The sequence below is a fragment of the Anneissia japonica genome, unplaced genomic scaffold, assembly GCF_011630105.1.
Source record: "Anneissia japonica isolate Jap-2015-1 unplaced genomic scaffold, ASM1163010v1 scaffold1511_len2985839_cov193, whole genome shotgun sequence".
Taxonomy (NCBI): Eukaryota; Metazoa; Echinodermata; class Crinoidea; order Comatulida; family Comatulidae; genus Anneissia; species Anneissia japonica.
Genome location: NW_022685291.1, coordinates 2241694 through 2256226, shown reverse-complemented (window position 1 = coordinate 2256226; position 14533 = coordinate 2241694). Strand labels below are relative to the sequence as shown.

The 14533-nt window shown below is 33.2% G+C and overlaps 1 protein-coding gene across 1 annotated transcript; it reads right to left on the bottom strand.

Annotated features, from left to right (window-relative positions):
* Nucleotides 1–474: 474 nt before the first annotated feature.
* Nucleotides 475–14533, bottom strand: LOC117111061 (helicase SKI2W-like). Its single transcript, XM_033253946.1, has 16 exons — nt 14520–14533; nt 14159–14225; nt 13407–13517; nt 12686–12831; nt 11847–11999; nt 11221–11299; nt 10579–10685; nt 8294–8440; nt 7417–7477; nt 6045–6260; nt 4970–5080; nt 4171–4404; nt 3237–3500; nt 2408–2730; nt 809–995; nt 475–615 (listed from the first exon to the last, which is right to left on the bottom strand). The coding sequence occupies exons 1-16, from the start codon at nt 14531–14533 to the stop codon at nt 475–477; spliced, it is 2361 nt and encodes a 786-aa protein (XP_033109837.1).

Genomic DNA, 14533 nt, shown 5'->3' with positions numbered 1-14533 from the left:
AGTATATTTCAATATTAGATTCCAAACATCTGGAAGCCAAAATTAACAGTTAATATTAAGTAATGGCTTTCCATTTGGAAAAAAAAAATAGATATCATATCTGACATAGATAAAATATGTCATTTATTTTAGTTATTGTCTGATAATTTAAATTTTAACAGATAGAGCATTTCAAGCAACAATCAATTCATTGAAGTGTGGATTGTTTAATATTAAAACAAGTTTACAAAGAAGTATACATCTTGTATAGTTTATTCGTTTGTAGTACAGTGTACCAACAAACAGTCACAATGGTCCACTTGACACCTTCTGCATATATCACATTTTGAGATACATTTTTTTAAAATTAAAAATATAGTAGTTATAGGTTCTTTCAGTAGCACAAAAGTAAAAATAGAAAATGTTCTCAATTCAGATTCTTCAAAACCAAGTTTGACACCAAGAAAGTTAAAATATAGGTATAATCTTAACATATTATTTTTTAAATACTATATGTTTAAATACCTTCTGTCTTTGTTCAAACTGTGGAAGCAGAAGCAAGTGTCTCTGAGAGAGCTGTTCTTCAACTTCTGCTATTTTCTCCTCCAGTATTTTCTGATTTTCAACAATTTCATACTGAAAATGTACAACAAAAATTAAAAATTGAAAGCAATGGTCAGATTCAAATGCTAGACTACGATAATCTTTACTGTCAGATGTTTCTTTTCTTTACAATTATGCCTATTTGTTTTACAAATTTTAATATATGATATTTCTAATATCGCTATAAAAGTTTTGAAAAAATAAATCCAAGATAAATTAGACCTACATGTTTAGTTAAGTGTTTACACTGAAGGCATTTATATCCAAAAATCTGCTTTTCTAGATCCTCTCTCTCTTTAAATTTGAAAATAAATTCCTGTGAAACAGTCTGAGGAATGAACAAGGGAATATCCTTTGTGCGTAACCTACACATCATCTGGACAACTTTTTTAGTGAGCATAGTGGAAGATACACTGCAAAAAGTAGATTATCAAAAGTTAGTAAATAGTTGTGAAAATGCAAAAGTGGTCAAATCCTATTATTTATTATTAGAATGTCAGTTAATACAATTGTAATGATAATATAATACTTAATAATATAAAAAATTACAGGACGGTACCGTAAAACTTCAAATAGAAGCCCTGGGCTTCTTTTTTTTGGCCACCTTTGGATGGCTTCTTTTCGAGATGGGCTACCTCTCGAGGCTAATTGCAAAGTAAAAAGGAGGGGCATATCGAAACGTTTTTGCCACTTTTTATCATTTGCTAGTCCAGCTATCACGAAAGCAGCGAACTGAGGTCAAATCAACCCCGCTGTAGAAGCAGTTTGGATCAACCAATTAAAAACATTGGGTTTGTTTCATTTTCATTATGAGGTTAAAATACTAACAAAATTAAATTTGCACAGCCAATATTCTTTTGTTAAAAACTTGCATTTGAACACATATTTAACAGTACACATAGTACAATGTAAAGTGAACAAATGCTGAGATCTCTCTTTCCCTAGTCCACACTTTCATGTTGGCGGGATTGGCTTAGCCCTACGGTACACCCCTACGGAAATTTTCAAACGGTCCAGACTATAGATTGCATTTTTTGCAGAAATATAGCCTAATTGCTGCAAGTATCTTGTCTTGGGACATTTGTTTTTTAATAAAAATCCAACTGATAACTAAATTAGGCCAAAATACACGAAGAAAGAAGTCAAACACTGCGAACACAAGTCAAGCAAACAGAAGTATGACGTCATACCAGTGAATCGGACTATCACGCTTGAGAAATTTTTTGACCCCCAAGCTTGTTTTTTTATTAATTTTGTTTCTTTAAAATTCAAGTAAAGTGTACTGTACTTTCTGAAAAAAAAGCCATGCTTTCTTGAAAAGAAGATTTTGAGAGTAATTTGGCAAAACTGAAGAGGGGGGCTTCAATTAGATGTGGGCTTCTTCTCGAGATAAGGCCCATTGCCGAAAGTTGGGCTGATTGAGACAACACCCCGCGAAATTTCTGTGTTCTAGACGCACGAACATAACATTTGAGGCATTCTGGGCTATCATTTTTTTCTTTTTCTCTCTTTTTTTCCTTTTTTTTCTTTTTTTTACCTCCCAATTATACACATCTAGATGTGTATAAGAGACAGATCCGCCCCTGCATTGGGTTTCTTTCAAGGTTTTATCAGTAATGCTTCTGTTTAAATGTTCTTGAATTGACTATACTGTACAAAAGAAAATAACAAGTGGAGAAATACCAAAAGTAGCCAGCAGTAAACAGCTGCCTGGAGGGTTAGGGGAGGAAACAGCCAGCCTATGCTCAAGTTTAATATTGCAGTTATGGTATTATAGTTTAGTTTGTTTTGTATCTTATGCTTGTTTAGAATGTGATTTGTTCACCTTGATTGAGCAAGTTCTTCTGGTATAGCAACTACAAGATTTGTTATGGTAAAATCATCAGTATCAAACTCTACAACTTCAGAGCAATGGCTGAAGTCACTCGTTGGCAGAAACACTTCCGTCTTTAAAATCATAGGAACTTTTAGCTCTGTTTTTGGTTCCCCCGTAGACGCTTTTTTACTACATATCACAACAGCTTTGACCATATTTGAATCTGTGTTAACGTTAGATATGATGATCCCAAAATGATTCTTGTGTTTTTCTGAATTGACAACAACAATTCGACCAATTGGTAGTGCCTCAGGATCCATAATAGATTCAGACTGAAGAGGAAAAAATATGGGATACTATTGAAATAAATATATAAATAATATAAGTATAATCATGATCAAAAATGCTATGAATTGATGATATAATAATGTAAATGATAATAATAAGCAATTAGTACAGTTACATATCATGAACTAGTGGATCAAAATGTTAGATTTAAAGCATGAATAAATCCTTGCACGGCTGAAGTATACTTTTGAAAAATTTAATTAAACTAATACGGTGTGTAAACATTATAGTTTACTCTTATTAACATTTTTCAGTTTCCTTAGATATTAGGGTTCACTGATTCACAAAATTCCTTAAATTTTCATTCAGCCTTGCAATATGAAGGAACAAGCAAAACTCAAGGGATGTACGGGATGATTTCAGATTGAACAATTTGTCAAAGGTTAATTAAGCAAAATATAACTATATGTTATTTTTTTTTTTAAAATAATGATGTATTAATTTATTTCTTTCTGTCCATACCTTACACTAAACTTCACTAATATCCTACCTGTAAATCAGATCTTAACGTATGAATCCTTTTGCATGTGTCATAGTACTGTTCCAGATCCTCTTTGCACAAGTCACAAGGTACAGGTTCCATGTCATTTAACTTCTGCTTCAAAGCTAGAAGTTCTTTTTCCGTAGAATCTCTGCTATACTCTGCAAAACTTTTCCTCAGAATATCCTGTACTCCAAACTTAGCCCTATTAAGTAGATTCAGGATCATAGTATCCTTGAGGTGAAATTGTGATTCCACAGGACAAGGCTTCCCCTATGGGTGAAAAATAGATTCATTCTTAATATTTAAAAAGAATTTGTAAAAGTGTATATTTGATCAATTTTAACATTACACTAATGAGGGCATTACTGTGTCGACAAAGTAAAGCCATAAGAATTGTATGCAACACCCATTAGCAGAATCTATCTTTGCTGCTATTCATTAAAACTAATTCTGAAACTATATTAATAAAGGATTAAAACTTAAGAACAGTGAATGTATATATTGTATAAAAGAAAATTAAATAACCATTATTATGAAAACTGTATAATGGTAAGCTATGTATAAATGATTGTGCTCTATGTAATCATGCAGAACATATACTTAGAATATGTAATGAATTTATTTGATTTGTTTTATTTATTAATGTATTTTTTTATACTGTAGTTTATTTTAAATTATTTTATAATAAAGGGGCGCCCGTTATAAAGCTTGTTTGCTGTGGCGACCCTTTTCCATTACATTTAAATGTTTTGATACATTTATCAATTATTATTGTGTGTGTGTGTTAATGTGGAAATGAACTGCTTTAAAGCCTCCAGCAGGGGTCATTGCTGACACCTCATCTAGGTCATATAAGCTGCCTCTTCATTTGGTGTTCTTATGACTTGTCAGATCCCCTGTCAACAATTACCACTGCTGCACAAAAGAAAGTTCAACTTACTTGTTGTAAACTTCTTAATATTGAAGCCTTTGGAACGCGATCTCCACATAGAATAATAGAGAAACCACATGAATCTTTGCCTCTTCTACCTGCTCTGCCAGCCATCTGAATGTATTCGGCTGAATTAACAGTACGTTTCTTCTCTCCATCAAACTTTTCATTAATGGAGTCAAAGATCACAGTCCTTGCTGGCATATTCACACCACTAGCAAATGTCTCTGTAGCAAACAGGACCTAAAAAATAAATATACACTACTTATATAATATGACCAATAAAATAGATATCCTTTTCATATAGAAATATGAAGATAGCTAGTCTAAAGAACAATTTTTTAAATGTTGATTCATTTGAATGATTAAAAAGAATCTGATATCATTTCTATGTTATTCTGAACAGGGAAGGTTGCAGTATTTGGGGGTAAAGGTGTGCGTAGGAAAGTCCACACTACCTCAGCCCCACCATGGTTGGGGCCTGGCTGAGGTTTGAACATGTTGAGAATAAGGACCTCTAGATGCCTGGAAATTGCACTCCAAATTAAATTTCATTTATTTTCATCAACAATACTACAATTATTTTCTTTTAGAGGGATGCGATCATAATTCGTCTGCATCCCCTGCATCAGCCTCTGCTTAAGAAATAGTGAAGAAAACGTTGGGCTGACCACCAAGACACACTCAATAGCCTACACGAACTAAAGTAGAAACAAGGAGAGCCTCTATGATGGCTAATTGAGAGCTATGTAGACATAATTTAATGAATTCTATTCTGTTAAAATCATTTATTGTATCATCTGAGCACCTTCACAAGACCCCTTTGGAACAGATGTTCCACAATTTCCTTCATACGAGGTAAGACTCCGCTGTGGTGATAAGCTATGCCCCTCTCCAGCATCTCCCTCAACTCCATAATCTGAAAAATGCAATGCAATTTGGCAATCAAAATTTGCTTTTTTTAAAATAACAATAAATACAAATGACGTTAATAATTATTAAGCAGAGTATCCAGAATCAGTAATCAGAATTAACACAATAGAGGGCTCACTGGTAAACAAAATTACCCATAATTCATTGAACTATTATTATCTAACTTAGATATTTAAGAGCCACTCATTTCAGAGGGAGTCACAAGAGTCTCCAATAAATCGGCATGGTCTGCCATGGCACTTCCACAAGCAAGCAGTAATATCCAGAAGACTGCGTAAATTCTTCATGTTTGCATGTTTTGACTACTGTCTTGTCTTTTGGAAGTAAGCCGGAAAAAGCGTATAACCACACACAGCAAAATACTAATAGATGTGTTAGAGCTCATTTAAACCAGATCAGAAATTATTTTCCCAACTTAGAATCTAGGCCTACTGAATACACTGATAAAATATTAATGACTGTGCTGTGCTGATATTTTGTTTAAACTGTATTGCCATTGGAAGTACAGTACAAACAAAAATAAAATACTGAAATGCATTTTTCTAGATCAGAAACATAATTACAAAACATGTCACACCAGAGGACAAAACTCAAATATTTTTTAATTAAACAATTTCATTTGGTTTTAAATAGAGTGATGTTATTGTTATTCTTTGTAAATATACAAAATATCAGCTGTGGTATTTCGGCTAGTTGTTATTGCAGGCCGTGCAGGGGCTGTATGGTAGAGGATGGGTGGAGTGATACAGCTTGCTAATAGCCTGACGTCATCCAAGCAGGATTCAGTTAGCCGAAACATCGCAGCTAATAATATCTGATAGCCAGAAGAAACGTGCTGTCTAAGGTAAACAAATACATGTTAATTTACAAAGAGTAACAATCAAATTTCAAATATCTTTTGTTTTCATGCGATAAAAATTCACAAATTGAAGATTTATGAAAAGGGTAACCTGGACTAATTGCATGTTTGAATCTGACAGGGCTTCCAAAGATGTGGTTAAAAAAACTTGAATTTCACTTTTCTCATTTCGTTCTGTCAGGTCAACAGCCTGTAAAGTCAGCGCATTATCTCTGCATTTTGCTCTCGAAAATGTAAACACAATTGCTGGTAAATACTGTAACGGGTGTAGTAGAATTCTGACAAATGGCAGATACTGATTTTTTTGCTGAAAGACAAAACAAAAATCACTTAATGTCACCATTTATCATGGGCGTAGGCTGAGAATGCACTCACACCAGCAGTTTAGTTCCACTTAGTTAAAATAATACAAAGTACTATTAAGTTCCAAATTCTCAATTTCACACCCCAGTTCTTCATTTTCAATTTTCATCACCACCCCCACCTTCAGGAGGAAACCAGTCTACACCTTTCCAGAACAGATTTAAACTATAACTCTAAACATTCCCAGATCAGGCTAAAGACCAGTTTTCTCCTGCCTCATTTTATACTATTTCTTAATATTTTTGTTCTAAATAAATATACAACACTAAATATAATTCTACAACATAAATTCTTCAAATAAAAAATAAGTTTTTCAAAAAACCCAGATGATAAACATTTTAACAAAAATATTTAGCCTTAGGATGATGTTTATAGACATAAATACTATGGATGACCAAAAAAAATGTTTGACTATTAAAAGTCTTAAAACAATATTTAAATAAAAATTAATTACAATGTATTTATCTTCATAATTAATTAATAATTTACTTATTCATAAAATAATCAAACAACTATGTCCATATTGTTAAACAACTTAAATAAAATAAAGTTATTACCAATATTATTACTGCATAGTATTTCACAAAATCAGCCTGACCAGTGAGTATCAAAAATAACCAGGGGCGGATCCAGAGATGTCCAAAAAGGGGGGCCCTAAAAGGGGGCCCAAATTTGGGCCAATCGAGACACCACTATCCTAGGGGGTCCGGGGGCATGCCCTCGCGAAATTTTTGTGTTCTAGACGCCCAAAAATAACATTTAAGGGCATTCTGGGCTATCATTTTTTTTCTTTTTCTTTCTTTTTTTCTTTTTTTTTTACCTTCCAAAAGGGGAGAGGCAGGGCGTGGCCGGGTCCCCTAAATCCGCTCCTGATAACATAGAAAAAAATGATAACATTTTCTAGAGAAAATTAAGTATGTTTTGTTGTTACTATGTTTTTTTTCCAGAATTTGTTCTGGATTTTATCAAATACTACAATAATTTTTAAATCACATAGCACTTCACAAAACTATCTTCTTGTGCTTGCAATAGATTAAATATAGAATTTATTATAATAATACTGAATAAATATATAAGCAGAAGACAATATCAAACAGTACCTTTACTTTTCGTAAGCCTGCTCTCTTTTGGTTTTCATACTCAGCCCACGCTTGTCGATAGCTATAAAAATGATATTGTGACATAGCAGATTTCCGATTTCTTTATTTGTTATACATAATACATGTTTCTACTAGGTTTATCAGTACAATACTGTATATCGTTATTATATTGTACTGTTGCAGAATAAGCATGAAGCTTCCTTGCCTATTGAAGACACAAGGAGAGACAGTGATGAGAATTGAACCAGGTACCTAGTCTCTCAATACTATATTTAATCTATTTAATCTATTGTATTTATAGTTCTTTCAATTTCTTAAATTCAATACTATTGTAATTGGTTCTACAAATGTAATTCTTCTGAAATAAAAAAAAATAAAAAATGATTGTGAATGTGTCAAAGGTATTGCTCTTCCATACTATAAAAAGTAAATGATGATGATGATAATGATGATTTTGCATTTAATATGATGATGGAGGTTGTGATGATTGTTGTTCAAGTTCAAGTTAGTGGAAATGAGAGTGAATATATTTTGTATTGGAATTTGTGAAATAATGTTATTATAAATGATTATTGTCTAACATTATCACTTAATCTAATTGAGTATTTAATACAAGATACATATTTATTGCTTAACTCCAATCAGAAGTTATATCTTTTGACATAAATTATACAGAGAAGACTCAATGATTATGGTATGTACATAAATGTTTCTGTATTTTTTATGTACATACCATAATCATTGAGTCTTCTCTGTATATCTTTTGACATAAATTATACAGAGAAGACTCAATGATTATGGTATGTACATAAAAAATACAGAAACATTTATCTTTAGTAGTTTATGATTTTTATCTCAACACCTTCTTAGGCCTTACTTTCTATTGTTGAAATTTCCTAACCCATCTACAATTTCAAACAGTTGGTTTTCTTGGAAGTCCTGAGTTCCAGTATAAATGTAATGATGAAGAGGCACGGGTCGTTTTTCAGTACAAATTACATACACTGATTGTTTTTTTATCTTCCTGTTAAATATAGGCATAAGAATGAATTAAAAAAATGTTAGTATTGGAAAAATATGGACCATGTTCAACATTTATAAAAATCTTTCACATCACACATACTGTAACATATACCGTAGTTCCCCGGGTATAATCCCCCCACCATGAACGCAAAATTGGCCCGATTTTAAGGGGTGAGATTATACCCGGGGATTCCCTTGTGCATGAACAGAACGAAAATGACGATCGTTTTGCTAGTGATAGATGCATTTCAACAATTGCCCTACGATTCAATAGCCTATCAAAAACAATGTTCCAGCGAAGAAATCAGTCTTTACTCGAGCATCAAATAAGGGAACACCTTAATTGTAGTTTAGTAGGCCTAGGCGTCTTGCTAGCTAGGCCATATCTTGGTCTTACCTTGTGCTAGCTCAGCTTTTGCCTAAACTTGTTTTCTTGCATGATGTAACAAGTTATTTTTGGCAGTGAATCTCTCTGAAACAGGCGTGAAGATTTTAGCTGCATTTTTGGAACATGCGAGTCTTCACGCTGTGAATTAACGATCCGATCAGCCCACTGGGTGGGTCTCTTTAGGGATGGACCCTGGTGTTGTCTATTTTTAGCCGTAGCTAGCGAGCTGTTTATTTTTAGCCACAGTAAACAACAAAAGAATGGGCTTTGTTTTCAACTTTACGGCAACCAAAGTCCGGTCTAAGCAATTGAAGAGTTTCAAGTTAGCAGAATTCGGAGACAATTCCTTTATTTTTTGTGAGCATTTGTTAAATTTACTGACCTAAGCCTAGGCCTACTTACCCAAATTATACCCTGGGACTTTACCCGGGAAAATTCTTACACACGAAATTGGGCGTAAGTCGAGTGTGGAATTCTTACATGCGAAGTTGGGCAGTTGTTAAAATAAACGCCGGACACTTTGACACAATTACATATACATTTATCAAACGAAATTTTCGGCAGCGCCTGCTGCCTTCCTCAGCGTAAGAATGTCTAAAGTAAAAGATGACAATCTGGCTATATTTAGACAAGATAAACAATACATAGTATAACTAATGAACTGTGAAGAGCATAGCAAATCTGTAAGTACAATGTTGAGCGAATTACATGGCTCAGTAATCAGGATCAATGATATAGTTCTAAATGATTGAGAAAGGGCTATGATCGCATGGCTGTAATAAATAAGCCTATGTGTGGTGGGAAAAATAAATGTTATATTATACATAACATACTATAAAAAGTGGAAATAGATAATGATAAAACAATAAAAATTAGGGAATGTATGATATAAATATATGCGAAAAAATTAAATGGTTCAATATATGATATAAAAAAATAATAAATCTGGCATTTTATTTGGTAGATGAATATGAAGATGCAAAACCCAAATCTTTATTTGCACCGCATTTATGTGTATTTAATTTAAGAATCCATTTCAGCACATCGTCTGTCTGCTAGAGATTGAAATCTGCTGACTATAAAAATAAATTTCATACTATTCATTGAGTAGTTAGCCTGATTAAAATGTTTAACTACAGGAAGGTTATATTTATTTCTGATAGAGCTTTTGTGGTTATTATACTGTACATCTGTTATGGAAAAAGCAATCCGTTTCCCCAACATAGCAAACCCTGTTACAAGTGGTACACCAAATGAGATAAATGATGTTGTGAGCATTACAAGTGAGAGGAGGTAAATGTATTGTGATCTTGGTGTTAGGTAGTGGTAATGTAATACGTTGGTCGGTGATGAGGAGATGACATATATTGCAGTGGGAATTCTGACATGGTCGGTTACCTTGAATAGCGATGGCGGTCGGGAGTGTAGATGATGTTAAAATGGCTTTAATGTTAGGGGGTTGCATTCTGGCTAAGATGGGGGCTTCATTAAAGGCACTGATGTTAGGTAGGCTAGATGTAATTTATGGGAGGCTTTATCCAAATTGCGTTCAATGACTTTTAGTGGATACTCGCTTTGAATTAATTTGCTAATGAGAGTTCCAATGTGTTTCTTTTGTTCATCTGCAGTGTAGCAAATACATTTTATTCTGAGGGCCTTGCTATATATAAGGGAAAGTAAATATAAATTTATTATATGTGGTATAATACAGGTCTGACGTATAAATATGCGATACAAAAGTTAAAACTTACACGATCCAATTAGCAAATTCCATAGTGTTCCAGAATGTTGCACTCAGAAGAACCAGTTTTACAGTATCTGGTAGCATGATTAGAACCTCCTCCCAAACGACTCCTCTCTTAAAGAAAAAAAAAATAGGCATGCACTCCCTCTCTGGATAATTCATTATATGTCATATTATTATTCACATTATAAGTACTATATTATAATTACAGAGTTATTCCACCAATCTTATCATTTGTAACTGTGGAAATGAGCCTCTGACTATGCAACATCTCTTGTAATGTAACATCCTTGAGGATACCCGCACCATTACCGATCCTGCCAGATACAACCACAAGCTGTACTTGGACTCAATTAAGAAGAAGATTATATGTCATTGTCATAACATTTATCCCGGAAACACCAACATTGAAGATAATGGCAACACAACAGAGAACACGCACATAATCACCGAAAATCCTGTTGGGATTTGGTACTTAAAAAATGTTCTGTAAAAACACTAGACCTACATTTATATTTTAAAATAACGATTAAAATTGATCTCTTATCATCATAAATTCATATTTACTTAGTATATCAACATCATCTTTATAAAACTAAATTAAAACTATTCTGGTCCATATCAAATTATATACATTATAATTACCTACCACTTTATCACCAATGTATTGTACTTCATCGATGATAACACATTCCAGATCACTGAGATCCTGATCATACAGTTTTGACCTGATAAAAAAATTATTTGTGTGACAAATACAAAAGAAATGAAATAACTTAATACATAATAACGTAAGTAGTATGCTTCATTATCACTCTGGCCATTGAAACAAAATCATATACAGGTATAACACATACACAGCTCCCTGGGAACAGCAGTTGCATCCAACTGGTGGTCCATCGAGAGACGGACTACTGTACGCCTACCTCAGCCACAAAATGATTTTGTTATGTCATCTCCAGATGACAAAACAAATGTTTAAAATAGGTGTTTAATGAATGATGATACATGAGCATAAACCATAACTGTTTAGTGGTGTAGCCCTCATTCGCATTTGAAGACTCCCAAATAAATGGATAGCTAAAACATGATATGTGTTCTTTCTTTTTTTTAAAACAAGAAAATAAAGGAGATCTACTTTTAATGTTTATTATTCTTGAATATTAATGTATCTAAAATTAAATTTACATACACATACAAATGATATTAAGATTATTGTTCATTTCAAGTCAATAAACTTCTCTGCTCTGATTATAAATACTGTTGAATAAAAACCTTAGAATTTCAGTTGTCATGATGACACAGGAAGCACTTTCATTCAATTGGACATCTCCCGTCTGCAGGCCAACATAATCAGAACCAAATACATTCTTGAAATCCCGATACTTCTGGTTGGACAATGCCTTGATTGGTGATGTATATATTGCCCTGAAAAAAAATCACAGATGTGCAATTGAAGGAATTTATGTAAATAAAAAGTAAAAAAGGAAAAAAAAAAAAAAAAAAAAAACAAAACAAAAAAACAAAACAAAACAAAAAAACAAAAAACAAATAATCCATTTAAACAATTTTAGTCAAAACATTCCTATACTCAACCGCTCTTTAAAAAAGACAGAAAGTAATAAATAATAATAGTAAAAAGTTTATGTGTGGCTCTGAGAATCCATGCATAGGCCTTTTCCATGCTGCGGTAGACATCTTCGATTGATGACAAACAGTGCTGAGCAGTGAAGCGTAACCAACAGAAATAACATAGTGTTTTGGCCATTTTTTCGGAGGTCATGTTACTTAAAAAATCATATATCCTTAACGGAGGGTCGTGTCAACATATTTTTTTCTTTAAAATGTTCGCAAAGGATATATCTACGTACTGTATGAATAAAAAAAATTGAAGATTTGTTTAGTCTGTCAAAACTAATCAATAGTCATGGGCGGACGTCTGGTGATGAAAGAGAGCTTTTTACAACCATCTGTATACAATGTTTTTCCTACGAGGTATACAAAAAAAGGCATTCTAAAATTTCAGGGGGCTGGGAGGTCCGGATGTCGCCGATCATCTCTCTGAAACCACCGTTGCAATGGCATATTTTGAATATTTTATATCACACACTTACTTGGTACCATGTTTGCGAGAGAGAGCTATAGCATATTCCGCAACAACTGTTTTCCCAGCTGATGTGTGAGCTGATACAAACACATTGCGTTTCTTTTCCAGATGGAGTATAGCTTGCTTCTGAAACACATCCAACTCAAATTCCCACTGCAATAAAAGAAAATAATTTGTGGCATCTACTTAATACAGTACAAATTGAAAAAAACAAAGAACAAAATTACAGCAGGGGCAGATTCATAGATTATTTTCTAAATAACCTCTCAGGAATTTTGGGCAATCAATAATTTCTTTTTCTTTCTTTCTAAAATGAAACTTTCCAAATGGGTGGAGGGGCTAGGCCCTTTAAATCTACCCCTGTATGGGTCATTGTGCAACAAGTTTATTAACTTTAATTTATAAATATAATAATTAAAATAATAGTTGTTAATAGCAGAGTTGTGAACATATAGGGATAGCAAAAAACAATCCACACACACACACACACACACACACACAAGAAAGGCCACAATTCTGCATCAACACCTGAAAAAACATCAGACTATCGTATTTACAATGCCTCTGGAATGATCTTGCAAAAGAAATATGAGTTTGAAATATTTACTACAAATTACTGTATATTACAAGACAGTTATGAAGAGATATGAAATATTACACTAAAGTTATTTAAATAAGAAAACTGTATTTTTTTACACACTGAATACTATATTTTTGTTTTTACCTACCTCATGTGCCATTTCAGGAACTTCCTGTGTGAAGTTTTCAACAGATGTGTTTACCATAACTGCCTGAGGTGGCTGAGATGACTCTCTTTCTTGACTGGATGATGGTTCATCCTTGTTACGATAATCATAGTTACAATTTCATACAGTTAATATAATTTCTTTTGTATAATTGTTACCAGGAATTACTTTCCATTTACTTCTCATTAATTTATTTCTTAAATTGACACTCTTAAATATTAAACTCTGTTAAATAAGGGCTATAACTAAAAGACTGTGCTGAAATATTGACTTCAGTAATAAAACTCAATAACAGAATAATAACAGTAATAGGAACAAAAACCATTATCATGTCAACACTGTAAATGATTACATATTTTCAAATGTTGACAAATGTAGTTACACAATGGTTTCACTATACCGTATTGTACACACAGTCTCGCTTCCGATAGAAGCTGCAAAAGGATGATCTTGTCAAGTATCAAGTTTTCTGTCCATTAACCAGTGGCAGCGGTTTGTCCAGAGGTAGAAGACCCTCTGAGACAGGGAACTGTGGATCACTTTTGCAGAAGAATCCAAACAGTTTGTAGGGGAATAACACTGTTTTGAAAAAAGTGACACTTCTGGGCATCTACTAGAGGTCCTTATTCTTATAATTTGTGTGGATTGGTAATCTTGGACCTCTTGTTAGGGGATATGATATATAAAATGCTGCCTCTCACAATGAACATTCTAAACATTTCCATTTGACTTACCATTGTCAATCCAGAAGCTTGTTTCTGTTTATTGGAGTGGTCTGTGTATGAAAATGAGATGACAATCCTGAAAACATAAAAATCAAATATGGCATTTCAGATTATTTTGAGTATGCTTTAGAGCCCTGGTTCTTAATAGACGGCTTGTAGGCCAAATTTTACAGCGAGGCAATTAATTTGGCCCATGAAGAAAAACAAAATAATAAAAAAACATATTTAAAACATAGTTCAATGAACATATTTTCAACAAAGTAAACACCAAAATGCAATTCCCGGGTAATGCGCACATGGTGGTTTGATAATTAGCAAGATGATATACCGTAGGCCATAAACAGAATAAATAACACCAAAAATTGATCACTGGGTACTTTTCAT

Bases quoted from the DNA above. Each gene is read 5' to 3' on its own strand.
- LOC117111061 (XM_033253946.1), bottom strand. The intron at 10,686-11,220 runs GTAGGTAATTAT...TTTTTCTTTAAG, and splicing joins AATACATTGGTGATAAAGTG to AGAGGAGTCGTTTGGGAGGA. The intron at 4,405-4,969 runs GTGCTCAGATGA...TTTATTTTTTAG, and splicing joins TCCAAAGGGGTCTTGTGAAG to GTCCTGTTTGCTACAGAGAC.